Here is an 18,507-nt window from a genome sequence, read left to right as displayed (position 1 = left end):
CTGCTCTGCCGGCAAGGGGCAGCCCAGACCGGCCCCCGCACTGGCACCCTGGCCTCAGCTCGGGTACAACAGGGAGTCTGGCAGGCGGGCGGGCCGACAGCAGGGAGCTGGGGAGCGGCCGCGCGGAGGCCGGGCTCCGCGGAGGGCCTGCGCACCCGGGGCCCGCCGCCAGGGGGCAGAGTTCCCCCTCTGGGGCCCGGCCCCGCCACTGCCGGCGGTGTGCGCGTCTCTGCGCTCGTCGTCCCCGCCCGCCGGCTCTCCGCGGAGCTCAGGATCTCACCGCCCGTGAGCGGCCGCAGCAGAGGCGCCGCGGGAAGCGGGCGGGGAGGGGAAGGCGGTCCGCGCGCGGGGGGGAGGGGCTGGAGTGGGGCTTCGAGGGGAGCGGCAGCCCCGCCCCGCTTCCTCGCCTCCGCCTCGGAACCGAGGAGCCGGGGAGCATGGACCAAAGCCCGCCGTTCTGGCACCTGACGCTTGTCCGCCTTGTAGCGGCTCTGGTCTTAGGGGCGCTCCCCGAAGTGGTCAGCTTTGATCCGGTGCTCAGTTACCCGCCCCACCAACGCCATCGCGGCTTACCCGCTCCGGTTCCCCGGCACCCTCACTCCCTTTCCACGCCGCAGCGGCACCAGAGGACGCCTCCGCCGGCCGCCCTCCCGCGCCCCCCGCCCGCGCTCCCCGCCCGGCGCCTGGTCGCCCTCCACGCGGGGCACCGGCCGGGGCCGCTGCCCGGGGGCTGCCCCGCCGGCGAGCCCTGGGTCGACGTGACGGACTTCGGCGCCCCTTGTCTGCGCTGGGCGGAGGTGCCACCCTTCCTCAAGCGATCGCCCCCGACGAGCTGGGCTCAGCTGCGAGGGCAGCGCCACAACTTTTGCCAGAGCCCGGACGGCGCGGGCAGACCCTGGTGCTTCTACGGGGGCGCTCACGGCAGGGTGGACTGGGGCTACTGCGACTGCAGGCACGGTGAGTGCACCGGGCAGCGGCGGCAAGCGGGACTGGTGCGGGAGCCAGCTGGCTGGGAGAGGGCGTTAGGCGTTCCTTGAAGAGAGTAAGTGTGGGGTTTCGGGTTTGCATTGCCCAGTGTGATGGTTTGGTTGGCCGATGCTGTTACCGGCAAAGTGCACTGGTGGTACCTGGACTTGAAATTAGCTAGGCGTGCTTTGTGTCTGAAGGTTGTTATGGGAGATTGTTTCTCTGCAAGGTGCTGTGCTCTGAGTTCCTGGATATGGACTCTGGCCACTACGTGTTATGTGTGTGCGCGTGTAGGTAGATGCGTGGGCCCTGAGTGGATGTGTCTTGTCTGGATCAGCTTGCCTTGAGGGTGTTACCATATTTACGTAAAAGAAGCACAGCAAAGGAGGAGATAAAGTTTCCAATTACTTGTTTTGGAAAAGGAAATATTAAATCTAATACAACAACCAATAACCTCCCTTCCCACGGACAAAAAATATGATACAGTTTTTGTCTTACTCCCACCATTGACCTCTGAGAAAGTATGGCATAATCTCCTGGCCAAAATACAACTTGTCAAAATGATGTTCACGTTCTAGGGTACAACATGGTAAATACCATCAGTGAGTGAAGAAAAAAGAAAGGTAAATAGTAACTATTTTAGGGAAGAAGCAACTTGATATAATCAAGTATACTTTTCAAGGATGTCATTATCTAACTATAGATATTATTTGTGCAACATCAGGATTAGTTGGTAACATCAAAAGATAAAATTGGTAAGATGTTTTGGTTTTCTGGTAATAAAAGCATCACATTAATGGAAATGTCAGTGAATAATGTGCCTTTGAATAGTGGTTTGTGGAGTTGGTGTTTTTTTTTTTTTTAGTATTAGGGCTTTTTCCCCCTTTAGTAGCTGGGAAGAAAAACCTTATGTCTTTCAAAATTTGAATAGTCCTTCAAATATTTTTTTGGCAGTTCTCCACTCAAACTAGGGGGCAGGGGTTTCATGATTTGGGATTCTGAAATATATTGTACTTTGTACCTTTTTGAGGTAATTTGAAGGTTATTTTCACAGTACCATTCTCTTCCTACAGAAATTTTTATTTATCTGCACCTTCTGTTGCATTAATGCTCTGAGTTAAAGTAAAGTGATAGGAAGGTGAAGATCAATTATCCTTCATACTAGAGAATGAAGTCATTGCTATACTCATGTTTCATGGACAGAATGCTAATGTGGCTGTAAAATATGGAGGTAATATCAAGCAAAGAGCCATGGCATTATCTCATTATTTACTGTAAGAGATTTATAGTAAAATATATGCAATTTTTTCATTTTCTATTTTATGTCTTATTTATATATGAAATATGTTAGGAAATATTTATGCGTATATATATAGAAGGAAAAAAATGGAATTCAAACTTAAAACACTATAGTGATTTCTTGCTCTCTTTTTGACGTAAATCTCTTCACTCATTGAGTGAAGAGAGTAAACTGTCCTTCAGTTTCCCCCGACCCCCTTGTGTTAAATAGAAATTTAAACTTAGCAGCACAGACTTTTTATGATGCCCTTATGTTTGTAGCTAATTTTCACCAGACAGGACTTCAAACATTGCATAATAGTTGTGTGTACTTCCTGGGGTGAAGTGATTGGACACAAGAGAAACAAAAGAAACCACCCAAGGCGGGAGATAAATGCCCTCTCCCCTGCTCCTCCCGAAGCAGGAAAGCAGTTGATGACTGTGTAATAATGGAATTATACTTCGACAGACTCAGCCTTAATAACGGAAGCTCTCCATTCCATCACTCACTCCTCATGCTCTGATTAGGTTTAACCCACGCCTTTGGAATGACTGGCATGTTCTGACCCTTATGGTTTCCTTGGTCCTACCTTTCACTTATGAATGTGAACAAAGCTATCATGGAGTGGTGAGAAAATTCGGAATTGTGCTTTGGAAAACACTGGTGTTCGGTTTGGTTCTCCCACAACTTTGGTTTCCTTATGCGCAGAAAAGCAGTTTTTGAATAATTTAACTCAAAGAACTTTATCACCTCTAAGCATGTACAGAAATGGCCTGATAATAACAGCTAGGATTTGTTAAGCTTTCACTCTGTAGGATGCTGGGCATAGCAGTGTGTGTATTCATTTTTTCATTTAATTCTCATAACGACTTAGAAGGTAGTGCATGTTTTCATGTCACTGCTCATTTTGCTCTAGTTCTTTAATTATACAAACATGTAGAAATATCTGAGGTGTCTAATAAGTCCTATTTTTGTAGCTTAAGAACTAGTGTAAAAAGAAAGGGAATTATGTTTGGGCCAGTGCTCATGATTTCCAGTCTCTTATGATTAGAAAATATCTGGAGTATTCTTTTTTTTTCCCTTGCAAAACCAACTAGGACAAAAGGAAAGAAAATTCATAGTAATGAGATCCTTCCTTTACAAGATAAACTAGAGGCCAGAGTCAAGTATCTAGTTGCATTGAAAGAAATGAGGAAGTTGGTGTCTCTGAGGCGGAGCTGTTTGAAGCCAGTTGAAGGGATGGTGTGGGAGGATCTCAGGTGTAGTAGGGCAGGATGTGGACACTCCAGTGGTGCAACTGTCGTGGACTGAAGAAGACGATACCTGAGCCCTGGTTGTATGAAACGTTCAAATTAGTAGTAAGAAATCACCCGGAGAGTTTAAGTACCCTAAATCAGCCCAGGGAGTTTGTTCTCATAGTGAGCTTTTGAATCACCAAGAGACTTGTTAAAATGCAGGTATCTGGCTTGTAGCCTTCAGAAGCCCTCACCAAGTAATCTGAGATCTGCCTGAGGAGTGTGCATTTCTGATGAGCAGACAAGGTAATTTGGCTGCTGAAGACTCTTTGTTACAGTGTGGGAAAATCGTGGGCAGGCATCAGAACCCATCTAGAATGTATAGTGATGGGTGATCATGTAGATTAACTGAGTCTACCATTCTGTGACTCACCCTGCTGGGGTCAGGAACGAGCTAAAGGCATTCTTGTGGCAACTTTTTTGTATGGTTTTAGAAAATGGCACCACTGATTTTTATTTGGTGTAGGTTTAACAGCCTACTTTATCAGGATATGATTATTAACTGAATGTGAGCTAGGTTATTTTCACATTTCTATAGGAAGAATTAAAAGGTACTTGATATCCCCAACAATACTTGCAATAATTAAGAGCTTCTTGACCCGGAAGGGAAATCACTTTTCCAGTTTCTGGTTGGCGTGGCAGATGGGGCAACTTGCTCCACGCTCTGTTTGGAACTCCTCTTTGTTACAAAGAGCAAAGTGGAACTCAACTCTAGGTGACTGATGACTGATGGGTAAAACAGGTACAGTAAATGAAAATGCTCTGATAATTGAGATTTTGCCAGAAAGAATGGTGCATAGATCTGGCTTTTTGTCAAGTCATACTAATCTGTTCATATACATGTACCAACCCAAATCTCCCGATTCAGACAGAGGTAACAGACTTGTGGGACAAGTACTGTTGTTTACAGGCTGTTCTCTTTGAAGTCCATCTGGTGTTTGAAGTGAATGTTAATTAAAAAGTTGTCTGAAAGCTGTCCCCCTTTTAAAAAATGCTGTATCTTGATTTTATGTAGCAGGTGCTGAAAAACATTTATTTTCAGATTTGATAAATTTTCTGGCTGGATTTTAAATATTGAGCTCAATCTGCTTCTGAGGCTGAGGCAGAAATACAATACTTTGATTGGGGGTATTATCTGACTCTACTAGTGTGTGGATTTTTTTTTTTTAAAGAAGAAAATAAGACATCCACTTATTATTACCTTTTATGAGTGATTATCCGGGATTGTATATCATATGTAGTCACTGTTTTTGAGTGTGTGTATTAAATTAATCTTTATAAGTAATTTGGTTTATAACTGTGAAGGCAAACCTTAATTTTTAGCAATAAGCCACTACTCAGATGTCCTTTCATTTGATGGATATTATGCAGCTGTTAAAGTGATAATTATAAAGATGATATATAACAATAGGAAAAATGCTTTGGATAATGTCAAGGGTAATAGATGGATCACAACATTTATATACAGTGTTACTGAAAATAAAGATGCTTGTGGGAAATTTGAAACAAATTATGATTATGAACTTGGGTATGAACATGGCGTAGCTCAGTTAGGCTGGTTGTGATGGTGAGGAATGGTCCGCCCAATTCAAAGTGAGGCCATAAGGACATTTGTTGTTCACATTACAAGAAGTCGGGTTCCAACAATGGTACATATTGTTTCTCTGTTACTCTCTTGTTCCTCTATTCTCTAAGTGTGGCTTTTATCCTGAGGCTAGGGGTCATTTCATGCTTCACATTGAGATACAAATGACCTGCCAAAGAGGACTGCCCTTCTTGCCTGTCTCATTGAAAGAGCAAGGAAACCTCCCCATACTTCCCCACAGACTTCCTCTCTCCTTTCACTGGCCCAGACTGGATCTCCATGTGCCTTCAGTGTTCTCTGGGAAGGAAAATAGAGTACCCTGTATTGTATTAATCAGCATTAACCTCTGAACACATGAGGGCTCTCCTAGGAGAAGGAAGTGAGGTAGTCCTTGGGGAGAATTAGCAGGGTATGCTAGGAAGTATGGTTGAGGTTTGTCTTTACATTTGGGAGACTCAACGCAATTAAAAAATGGTAATAATTTAAAAAACGGTGCTGTGAAGTGCTACATCTATTTTTTAGCCACATCTAGATGAATAGCGTGTTGACCTTGATTTGACTGAAAATGCATGTTCTCTTGTTTTAAGAAGATATTTGCTGATGTTACAAATTTATGGCCAAAATGGATAATTCCATAATTACTAAGAATATGGGAATTAGTTCAGTTGTTAGGTAAATGTTCTAATTTTAAGCTTTCCCCCCTTGAACTAACTTGTAAAGAAAGCAGTTCTTTGAAATCTCTTCCTTTAGTCTACATGGTAAACAGGCATTGGGTTGTTTGTACACTACACGAACAGTTGATTTAGAGTGCCTTCTACATGGTTGACATGCTCTTGTTAGAAAATCAGGAAATGTTTAGTTTTGCTTTTTTACCATCTTGCTTTTCCAGAGCTGTCCCTTCACCCCTCCTCCTCCTTCCTGCAAATCCGCACAATATTAATAAAAAGTTTATTGTACGCAAAGCACTAAAGTAATGAGATTATTTTCCCCTACAAGACACATACACACATCCAGCCTCAATGCTTTTTCATTAGGATCACCAAAAGGATACAAAGAGTAGAAGATGCTGATTCTTGTAGCAAGGCAAAGATAGATTTCATTAAACATTTACTGAGTTCACACTAGGAGCAGCAATTACAGAAATGAACAAGAGATTACCTGTGTCCTCTGGTTGATGACACCCAGTATCTGGTTGAGATATAAAAAGAATTCTAAGCATTTTCATCACCTTTCCTGTAATTTCTACTCTGGAAACAGATGAGAGGATTACTATTATGTGTAGCTTAATTTTATCTCTCAGTGCTGTGCAATAAAATAGTAATATCCACACCATTTGCTTATGTGTGAATAGTTCAAAGACACAATTAGTGAAATTTTCTGCTAGTTATATGCATATATTGTTAGTAGACTATAACTTAACTGTGGATAGAGTCTTTTGCATGATACCCTACCATGTTTTAAACTGAAGACTAATAAGATTTAGAAATTTCTAGTAAGCCCAATATAAATGGGTAGAACTGTTTATTCAGATTGAACTAGACCAGTGCACATTTTTTACTCTGCACTAATTATATGAATAATAAATAAACAAGTAATATGAATTATAGATGGGAACTAATGGAGGCAGGTATAGTTCTGTTGGATCTCAGTTCAGGGGAATACTCTGTATGTTAAAAGATCATTTAATTTCATTTTGACATGGCATGATTTGAATAAAATCTATTTCACAATTCTAAAACTGGTTTCCATTATGGGTAATATATATCATACACACAAAAAAGATTAGTACTACTAGATAGCATGTAGATAAAATAACATCAAAATTAAACTAGCTCACTCTAATGTCTTGAAAACTCCAACTAAAAGCCCCCAATTCAGTTATTTTTAGGGAATGTAATTTTTTTGTATATTTCATAAGAATTGCTCATTTAGTATATTTTCCCAGTGTTGTATATATGTAATTCATTTATCAAATATGTGTACTAAATTCTCCAACATGTTATGGCCTTTTTTCTATTTTTTTGAGTAATTCATAAACTGAAATTTCTCTATCACTTTCAGCTTTAAGTATCCTTTTTGTCAAGGATCTGAACAATGGCTTGATGTCACCAGCATGCATTCTTTTTGATTCCATCAGAACAATACAAATTACTAAAATTAATTATTTTGTGCCTTTGTGAAGTTCAATAATGGGTGAAAAAGGAATTGTGTGATAGCATTAATTTTCTTTTACTCATTTATCAGATTGTGATTTTAAAAGATTTAAAAATATTTATTTCCACTGTATTCAGAAAACACTGCTGGGATAAGTCTTTGCTTTTGCTGCTTTTTTCTTTCTCTTCAAACAAGTGCTTTTACAAGCACATTTAGTTAGTTAGCTAAATACGCATATCTTTTCATTTGGTTTGTTGTACAATGAATGAGCTGGTGTAAGGGGGGTGGGGGTGGGGGGCCGGGGGGGTTGGAGGGAATGTGATCCCAGCCCGGGGCAAATAAACCACAATTATTGAAACAAAAATCAGTTGAAGGAAAAACTAGAAGGGGAGAAGGCCTTTTATTGCTTACAAGAACCCTGGCTCTGTTCGTCTGCTACCCCTTGCCCTTGTGTCTCCCCTGTCCTGGCTGGGAAGAGCCCTAGAAAACCTCTTCCTTCCTGCCTGAGCTCACCTCTTCCCCCACCCCTTATAAGCCCTTACTGATATGGAGGTGGACTACTTCTCTCCACCCATTGGGAACACCTATTGATATGGAGATGGATTAAGGCCAGTGGGAGATGCTAGAAATATTGCAATATTACCCATAGCCCACCCCTCCAGAAATCTCATTTCACAATCTGCTCGCTCCCCATCTTCCATAATGGCCCCTGTGAAGAAAACTGGAGCACTGTAACCAGACTAATAACATACAATAACAACAGCAATAAAATCATGATAATCATTACAATGGAAGATGTAGGTAGCTTCGAAGTCCTATTTAGATCAAGCGCATAGCTCGCCCATCCATAGGCGGCCAGCAGCTGAACTGGTGGGGAATTCTGTGCACACTCAGCAGGGGGCAGCTGCAGCCAAGGGGCAGGTCCAAGCCACAGGGACTGTAGACACAAGTGGGATGCATGCAGACAGTGGTTCTGTGACAGGACATCATGGGTGGGATGCGTGCAGAGAGTGGTCCTGTGACAGGACGTCACGGGTGGGGTGCGTGCAGAGAGGGTCCCTGTGATGGGTCAGCGTGGGTGGGGCACATGCAGAGAGGGTCCCTGTGATGGGTCGGTGCGGGGGCACATGCAGAGAGAGGGGCCCTGTGATGGTATGTTGTGGGTGGGATGCGTGCAGAGAGGGTCCTGTGATGGGACAGTGGCAGGATCAGGGTGGATGTGACGCTACTGGAAGCATGTGCACTGACCACAATCAGACAAACTCCCAGCAAAGTACTTTCACCTCTCAGTCTTGGGTGTACTTCCCAGACCTCTGGGGGCCACTCTGCAGTTTGTTACTCCAGGAACACACAGGAAGCCAACTTCCAGGCCTTGTCCCCAAGGTGCCAGAAGGGCCAACCATCGCTGGTCCATGTGTGAGATGTCTGAGGCTATGTAGTCTCCAGGTCACCATGGGACTCACTCACATTATGTGTTCCTGCCAGGCAGAAGCTGCCTTATGAGAGACCACAGCACAAAGTGTCCTCTACCCTGGACCAAGTCATCTGCTCCATCCTTCCCTGGGGATGCCAAGGTAAATGGCTGTAAGCTGCTGCTGGAGGCCCCAGTCACATGGACATTTAGTTGGTCCATTTTGCAATTGTGGAGGTAGCTTCACATGCCTTATCCCAGACCCACCTGATGCCCTTGCTTGCCAAGGGGCACAAGGGCATCAGAATTTGTGCCAAGCACAGGATAAATACAGTCCAGTAGCCTACAAGACCCAAAAGCTCTTGCAATAATGCCACAATTATCTGTAAGAGAATCAGAGGTGAGCATAACATTATATACAAATTTAGACTTACCTATTCCCAAGGGGGTTCAGTGGGTTATTCCACTCTGACAGCCCCACCCCTGTATAGGAGTGGGTTTCCCAGGATATCACCCAGGGTCACAGTAAACCAAGGAGCATCCAGTTCCTGTGTCCACCAAAGCCAGGACACACCACACATTCACTGGGGACTGATCATTCACCCAACATGGGGCCTTTGTCTCAAGAGGCCCCAGCCAGCCCCTCAAGGCAGGTGCCTTGGCCCTCTCCTCGTCAAACCATAATGCCCAACTATCTTCTGGCAAGGGTCCGGGCACGTTCTGCATGTCCTCCCTCAGGAAGTCCAGCAGGGATACAGGCTGGACATGGGGCTTTGCCTCTGGCGTCTGTGTCCTGGACCTCAGTGGCTGGAAGTGCTGCCCTGGCTTTAATGGGTGCCACAGCTGTAACAAGATTTTATTGGTCTGCCCATCAAGTTTTTCTTTCATTGCCCCCACCTTTATCAAATCAACCCACACCTGGGTCCTCAAGACTTTCCTGGGTCCCTTTGATCCTCTTCTTTCAGTAGCAGACCGTATCTTCTTCTGTGCTCTTACTGTTTCAACCTTCCCCACATCTGCTAAAGGTACTAGTAGCCTCACTTACAGGTTGTCCTACGTGGGGGACAAGAATAGTCAGTAGGGACAGAAAGAGAGATGGGGGAGCTGTGTGGAGCACCAGATTTCTCATTCCCACACTGAGCAGCTCCTCATTGGGGCCCTGGAGGTCCATAATATAGATGATATTTTTAATGCCTAACTCTAATAACACCTGCTCAAGTTCTGCATACACTTTCCAGCTAGTGGGGAAGTATGGAAAATCCCCCTGATTAGGGCAAAGTGCTCTGATGGCTGCTGTCAGCCAATCCAAAAGTGCACAATTCCCTAAGGTGTGACGGGCACTTTGCAACTGCTTCCAGAGGGAGCGGTGAGTCATCAGGGAGCCCAGTCTACCTATTTCAGAACCTGACATGACAATGTTTTCCATTCCCATATGACAAAGACGCAAACGCCATGTAAGCAGAGGTTCCAGGGGCTTCTGCTGAAACCAGATGGTCATGGCCATCAGCTCATCCTGGGTACAGGGACAGAGCATGGAGTGCTCCCCAATCTGGGGAGGTGGCTACTCCTTCTTCTGAGGAGCCTATGGATGTTGTGTCTTTATTTTCTTAATTACAAACAGGTGGGCCTTTAATACAGGAGGGGCTGGTGCCTCGGGTAGTGGCCTCAGCAACAGTTCAGCCCTTGGCTCCGCCTCATTCTCCCCAGTGTCTCCTCTGCCATCTCGGGGGCTGAAGACACCACTCCTTCCTCCCCCTTGCCCACAGCCTCCTGCAGGGCGGATTCTCCTGCTGCCTCCTCCCTCGCTGCTAGTGTGTCTTTCAGCAGGGTGACCTCAGTTCTCAAAAGCTGTCTCTCATTCTTAAAGGCATCCCATAGCTCATTTTCCAGCTCCTCCAAGCAACACTGAAGTATTTCTTTCCTTGGTAACCCTTTCCCATATCTGGAGAAACAAAAATCCCACAGTCCCAGCCTCCACACAGACACTCAGGAACTCTAAGCAGTATCCTATCTCACAGAGGGCTATTTGCACAGCTTCTGGTGTCTCCACCCTTCCTCAATGCTGGGGAAGAGCCCACTCATCTGGGAGGCACTTTACCCTGGACCACTTCCCCACTAGGGGTTCCCCGAGTGGAAGCCCCACAAATAGGCGGTAACCAGGTGAACCTATACCATCCACCACTGCTGGAGGGAAGGGTGAGTTGTCACCCCCTACTGCAGCAGCCACTGGGGCCTCCCCACCGTCCACAGGGTGTTTCCAGGTATCTCCCCACCATCTCCAGGTGCAGCCTGACCAAGTATCCAAGACAGATTTCAGGTTCAGAGATCGTGCTGACTAGTCCAGCTGTAATTCCTGGGATAAAATGTGTTCCCAACCTTGGGGAAATAAACCACAAACCACTGAACCAAAATCAGTTGAAGGAAAAACTAGATGGGGAGAAGAACCCTGGTTCCGTTCATCTATTCCCACTCGCCCGTGTCTCTCCGCATCCTGACTGGGAAGAGTCCAAAAAAGCCTCTCTGGTTCCAGTGCAGGATGGCCTCTTCTCCCAACCCTTGTAAACACCCATTGATATGGAGGTGGACTACTTCTCTCCATCTCTTGTAAACACCTATTGATATGGAGATGATTAAGGCCAGGCAAGAGATTCAGGAAATATTGCAGTTTTACCCACAGCTGGATTTACAGAGCAAAGACAGTTGACTTATTTGGCTCCCTTCATAGTATTTCTTTTAGGACTCCTTGAAGTGCTGGGTGTAAGAAGAGAGGTTTCGCTAGCTTTCCCAAGAAGTGTAATACCATGATGGCTCTATTAGTATGCTAGGGCTGCTGCAATGAGTACCACAGATTGAGTGGTTTAAACCATAGAAACTTACTTGTTTCACAGTTCTGGAGGCTAGAAGTCTGAGATCAAGGTGTCAGCGGGGCACCACTTTCTCTGAAGACACTGGGGAAGGATCTGTTCCAGGGCTCTCCTAGCTTCTGATAGTCTTTGGCTTGTGGAAGTCTGTAGCTCCAGGCCAGAGGAGGTTCCCAGCTCCAGGCAAGTTCACTATGTATTTGTTGAGACCATAGACAATGGAATGTTGCAGGTAAGAAGGGGCTCATACCAAGCTTTATTCTCATGAGGAGACTTGCAAAGTGCTTGGCTGGAGTGCTAGACATCCTGTCCACCTCCATCTCTGCCCCCAGCTCAGCCTCTGCTCCCCTCTCTCCTGTTCTCTTGTTTTCTTTTCTAGGTTCTGCTCTCCTGCTTTCCTCTGCTCTTAGCACTGGGCAGAATGCTTAAAGCAATACCGGCCATAATAGCTTATTGCCAACCCTTACACAAGCATGCTCCTGTGCAGCAAGCTAAGTATTACCTCATCGATGGTACACAATGGGTATCAGGTGAGGATCCTAGCCATGGAACTTCCATTTTCCTTACAAAGTGTCACTACAATCTTCAGATGGTGTGTCTCTTAATCCAAACTTTTCCTTTTCATAAGAATTTAGTCGTATTGGATTAGAGCCCATCCTAATGACCTCATCTTACTTAACTTGAGCATCTGCAAAGATACTATTTCCAAATAAGGTCACATTCAAAGGTACTGGAGGCTAGCACTTCAGCATCTTTTTGGGGAACAGAATTCAACCCTTCACAATAGTTTTAAAAACTGAAAAAACAATGAGATTGTGAAGGGACTTTTAACTAGTCAGCTGTTCCCTAGATTATCTTTTATTGGTTGAGATTGATAAAATGATTAAAGAGAATCCTTTAATGTCTATCCATTTGGGTAATTCCTGTTTTTTAGCAAAGTTGTCCATAAAGCAAATTTCTGTAACATGAATCTTTTATGTTCCTTTTCCTTTATAAACTGGGGATATATCCACATAGAAAAAAATAATAGTAAACTAAAATGACAGTAAGTTCAACATTTTGGGTAGGAAATTAAGATCGTAGAATTCTGAGCATTGCTGTATTTTGGCACATTTTTCCTTTAGGTAATTGTAATGGCTGCAGACAGTTGACTTCTCTTTTTGCAACAATTCATTTCATGAACTGTGGAGTTTCCTCTCCTTGATATACAACATATATTGCTTCATAGTTCCAGAATTTCTTCTATTATTGGTTTGGTGTATAAATTTGTAATGCCTATTATAGTTGACCTAAAACCTCTGTTTGAGATATCAAATTTTAAATTATCATTATTCATAAATTAGAAAAAATTAGAATATCTAGTGTTAGGCTGCAGGCATCAGGGGAAAGGGTGAGCCTGATGGACAAGCTCAGGCCTCACCAAAGGAGGCAAAGAGACCAACAGGTTCTGGTTTGACAACATTCCAGAGCCTGATCGGATAACCCTCCCAACTAGAGCCCTTCCCCCAAGCTAAAGGATTAGTGGTAACTTTCCAGTACCTGGCTAAAGGCCAATGAGAGACCCCCACATACCCTAGATGAGCCAATCCTCACGCCACTGTAAACCTTTGCTCTCCCTCCCCCTGCCTTCTTTAAAAACTTGCTGCCTGCCCTGCTGGGTGTGACTTCCCTGGCCTGTGTTTCAGACCACGGAACATCACCCGGCGGTGGCATTCAAATAAACTACCTGGCCCTTTGTTGCCTCTGTTCGCGTGCTTACTTCGGTTGAAATTTATTGGAATTTATCTTACATCTAGAACAGAGTAGTTTCCATCAAATTGACATTTGAGAAATTTGAAGATAATGCAGCTCCGGAGCTGCCAGAATGTGGTCCAGAGACCTTAGCTCAGACTATGAGGAGCCTTGCAAAGTGCTTGGCTGGAGTAGTAGAGTATGAGGGATGGAGGAGGGATCCTTTTTGATAATAAAAGATTGGGACAATTGAGCAATATTTGCCAAAAGTATTTGGTCTAGAGTTTATCTGAAGAACTTTATTGTGTGTAGGATAGGAGTAGAAATAACTTTAGGAGGCTTTGACCTTTGTGGCTTTATTGATTCCTCCTTTTTTTTTCATTGAGCTTCTGCACCTTGTAATTATTCACCTATAAATTTATGCAAATGTTTGGCTCTCCTACAAATTTGTGATTCGCACGGGACTCCTCCCCTGGAGGATCAGCTTCAACTGTAGATCACCAGAAAGTCACATTTTTCCTGTTTCACATTGAGTAGAAATTCTTCAGGTTGTCTTATGCTTATGTCTGGGTCATTTATTCCTATATGCTGTTTGATAGATTAGTTACAATATTTCAAATAGAGTGGTGAAAGCCAACGTGGCATAATGCATGAAGTAATACCTGAATATTGAAAGGTGCTTATTACATTGCAGGATCTTTCCTTGGGTTTGGAGACAGGAACAATAGCAAGGGCAGGAACATAGGGCATATTTGGGCATGGCTGTGCAAGTCCTCAGTTTATTTGGTTCATAGCTTCCTCATCTATAACCTGACGTAAATCAGTTACAGTTTTTAAGATCTCAACCATCTTAACCATTCTAAGAGAATAAATGAAACAAGAATGAAGTAAAGCCAAAAAAAACTGCTCCTTATCTTAAATGTATATAGTGTAAATTATGTGTTCAAACTTTAATTATTTTGGAGCCTACTATTATGCTAATATTTTCAAAAACCTCTTTCAAAGAATAATTAAATTTGTGAATGAACTTCACAGAATTGTACACCAGTAAGGAATACTAACTCTGATTCCAAGGTAGATAATTGCTTAGAATACTTTAGAAATGGTTATGGCCTTAAGGAAAGCACAAACTGTGTGTGTGTGTGTGTGTGTGTGTGTGTGTGTGTGTGTGTGTGTGTGTAGAGGGGGCTGGGGCAGCCACAGCTAAGCTCCTAGGAGGGTGTGTGCCTTTGGATGTTGGTATTGGGAGTGGATTCTGACAGAGAATTCACTGGTCACTGATATGCAAATTGCCTTTCCAGATTTGCAAATGTTTGTATTCATTTATTAAAGGAAAATTGGATGAGCACTGCACAATTCTTGCCATATAGTCGATCAAGCTAAATGAGTCCAGATTTTCTCAACTATTTCCAGATCCACCATTGCCATTATAATGATGTACTGTAGTAATTTTACTTTATGCACTGTTTTCCTTCTCTTATCTCTAAATGCCTTAGTCATTTAGATGGTATGAATGTGTCATTTCTTCTTGAAAGCTTTTGGGTGATTTAGACAATATTTTATATTTTATTATGGTTATTTACCATCCATAAATAGAGATACAGTTTGTTTTCTTTACTATAACTTTCTTCCAACCCGTTGACATGAGTAATTTGGTGATAGTGGGATTAATAGATAATAGATTAATTTAAGTATAATTTCAAATAATGTTTGAGGTGAATGAATGAATTATTTGAATTGAAATAATTGCTGACATTTGTGATAGGTTTAGTATTGTGTGGGTCTCTATAGAAGAGATTTTCTGATTTAAAAAGTCACTAAAGTTCAGTTAAACTCTTCAGACATATTTCTTTAAAAGTGCTTTGCAGTTCACACTTTTCACTGAGCTAGAGGGGCTTCCTCTTGCTTAATGTGAGTTAAAGAGGCTTAGAATATATGAATGACTTTCAGATTTATCTGCCATATGAATGCTCCATGTTCTCTTCTGAATAATTAGGATTTAGCAGTGCACTGTTTTGCCTCCATTTATGATTGTCTTTTTTTCTGAATTAAATGACAGTTTATGTTTGTCATGAGAAATAGGATATGTTTTTCTTCAGTAGTTACAGTTTTAGGGATGATGACGTGGAAATAATAGTGGCAGCTGACTAACCCAGTACAAATGAAATGGAGAATTTATGAATGTAATAGCTTTGAAAAGTTATTTTAAAACCATACATAAGAACTTTGAAATATGCAGAATATGCCAGAATCTTTTTATAGCACTTAATTTCTCCATTTCTTTACCTATGAAATAAAAGGTATCCCAAGTGACTTTTAACAGAATGTTGTGAAATTCTTCATTGACTGAGTTTGATTCTCTTCCCAGTTACACTTCCCAGTTGCTGCCTCCCAGCCTCCACTCTGCAAACCAGGGCCAGTGAAGAGAGAAATGTGGAGCCTTGATCACAAGGAAGGGATAAGACTTGAAATGTTTTCAACACTAACTCCGTTTTGTAACTACAGATAGTCTTTAGAATTTTCGTGGCTACAGCTTGAGGCTAAAAGGGGAAAAAAGCATTTTAGTCTTTAGTGGATGAACAAATGAGATTAAAGAAAGATATACAGCCAATAACAGCTAATTTATAAGCAGAGCATTAAATTTTGTCTTTTTTTCTATCTATGACCTCATGTGAAGATGGAAGGTGATAAATAAATGATAACTTCATATGTGATGTGACCTAATTTGAGGATGTATTATTAGACATTAGTCACACTCTTCCACTTTTCCCTTTTCAAAATTATAATTGGACTTCCTGTTTGCCTAGCTAAAAACGAAAGTGTAATTAGCATTGACATCAGGATGTTAGTTACAAATAAAATAGAGCCTGCTGAATCCTCATTTGAAGAAAGAAGCGCATGCTGTGAAGAGTGAGGCCAAATTATTCTGAGTGGATCTCTCACCACTTACATGGGAAAATCATGTTAACTGAGAACTGGTTCAGTTTGTTCAGATGCTTATTCACTGTTAAAGGATTTGGGGATTCTTTTCTGCTGTAGGATCCATACGACTTCACGGTGGCAAAAATGAGTTTGAAGGCACAGTGGAGATATATGCAGATGGAATTTGGGGCATAGTCTGTAGCAGCCACTGGGATGATTCTGATGCATCAGTCATTTGTCGCCAGCTGCAGCTGGGGTGAGTTCCCCATCCTTGGCCCCGTCAGCCTGAGAAGAATGGTGGGCACCCATCATTGCTGGGCAAGGGTTACATCTTCCTTCCTCAGTCTCACTTTTCACAGAAGAGTTCTAAAGAAAGGGCCCCAGAAGATGGAATGAGTTCTCTTATATACAAATGTGCTTCACATATTACTGCCCCTCAGACTAGGAAGTGGGCAGATGCTAAGTGGCCAGAAGTCAAAAGCCTCTTTTGGTCTTTGTCTTTAACAAAATAATTGTTTAGTCCTAGGAAGCAGGGAATTTGAGTCTAAGAATAGTAATTTCTCAGCAGCTCACGCATCTCTAGACTGCTCTCATTTGCTTTGAACGTTCTACTTTTGGCCACCCACAAATTCCATTTGTGTGTGTGAAGGAGACAGTGTCCATCTGTGTGCTTCTCCTGAGGTGGGTGAGGGGTGGTGCCTGGGCCTCGGGGCTCTGCCCTGCAACATCCTTTGAGACAGGGCAGCTCTCAGCCCAGCAGCGCCTGGAGGCCGGGTCAGCCCCACCCCACTCTAGGCAGTCTGTATGCACAGGCAGGGCGCCCTGCCTTCCACCAGTCCCAGCCCTTTAGCCCTTATGCCAAGGGGAGCAGAAGCCTCCATTTTGGAACAAAACATTTTGTTTTTGTTATTGTTCTCATTGTTCTGTTTTTGTGTCTCATTTATTTTTCCTAAGTACACATTGATAAATGTTTTTCTTGACCTTTATCATCAGAGACCTCTAGAAAGCATGGAAAATGTCTTGTTATGAAAAATGGACATCTAAAAGGCTGAAAGAAAGGCTTGCAATTTAGGAATGGTTTAGATTAATAATTGTGAACAGTAATATCTAATATGATGATACAGATGAAGAAGGCTAGTCAACTCCAGTGAAATAAGTACAAACTGAATTTTCCATCTTCCTCCTGTCTTACCCCTAGGGAAGGCATGGAATGAGTATTTAGTAAAGGCAAACTTTGAAGGCTTAAGTTTTATACAGACTTTTGATGCTATTAGAGAAGCAAATAGAATTAATGTACTTAATTAACTAGTTTTAAAAATGAGTGTTGGTATTTATCAGCTTGAAAGAAAGTAAGGCTAAAGCCTGTCAAGTGTTAGGGTCATGAGGAATGTTCACTACTGATTTAATCAGTGAATATTTTGTCTGACAAAGAGTCATCGGCAGATGGGCAGGTCATAAAGAATGTGGACTTGATGCTTTTTGTTTTTATGAACTGAAGATACAACAAGTATGTAGGTTGGTGTCTGTGTCTTCCTTTATATACATATCTTCGTGTGCTTTTATTACCCCCTGAAAACCAGGGAAGAATAAAATTTCCAATGAGATTGCGACATAAGCAAGAACACTATGGTGGACGTGTGCCCTGCAGTGTGGTTACCAGTCTTTCTGTTGATGAAAGAATGTCGCTATCATTCTGTAGACATAAACTTCAGATAAAGCTGGTCTGGGTGCTTATATCAGCTCTTAGTAGTCCATTAAAAAAAAGAATCGTGCAGTAAGAGTGGAGCAACCCGGTTTTACTGCTGTTAAGACACACTCATATTTTAGATACACGCCATATATATAGTGTTTAGTTGATGGAAGTTTTTGTATGGTGACAATTCTTTAGATTACCATGTTAGTCAGATAAGCATTTCATTTTTTATATTTAATATCAATTTGTACATATCAGAGTTTACTTACAATGTACATAGATTAAATGAGTTAGAAGAAGAGCCCAACAGCAAGTTTTTATTTTACTAGTTGGTTTCAAAGTTTTGCTAGCAAATATATTTATAAAGTTTTAAAAATTGTGAATTTATTGACTGTCTTGGTATTACCTTGCTTATGTGTAGTAATAATAATCATTTGAAAATGCCTGCCTAAAGTGCTGGTGAAGGAAAGAATCTTGTAGCATCTTTTATAGGTTGGAAGGCAGAACTAACAGAAGGTTGCAGCTGAGAGTGATTCACAGCTGAGTCCAGACTAGAATCCAAGTCTCACTGGGCCACATGACACACTTCTTCCGCATAGTCACCTGGCTT

General features: G+C 42.7%; 1 protein-coding gene across 1 annotated transcript in view; it reads left to right on the top strand.

Annotated features, from left to right (window-relative positions):
- Positions 1-367: 367 nt before the first annotated feature.
- PRSS12 (serine protease 12) overlaps positions 368-18,507 on the top strand; it is an 82,150-nt gene continuing 64,010 nt past the window's right edge. The window contains exons 1-2 of the mRNA XM_057502572.1: positions 368-957; positions 16,322-16,460. Coding sequence (XP_057358555.1) covers positions 438-957; positions 16,322-16,460 — 659 coding nt within the window. The 5' untranslated portion in view covers positions 368-437. The remainder of the gene's footprint in view (positions 958-16,321; positions 16,461-18,507) is intronic.

This window comes from Manis pentadactyla, chromosome 5, assembly GCF_030020395.1.
Source record: "Manis pentadactyla isolate mManPen7 chromosome 5, mManPen7.hap1, whole genome shotgun sequence".
Lineage (NCBI taxonomy): Eukaryota > Metazoa > Chordata > Mammalia > Pholidota > Manidae > Manis > Manis pentadactyla.
Note: the sequence above shows the minus strand (reverse complement) of the source record. Positions and strands in the feature narration are given on the sequence as shown.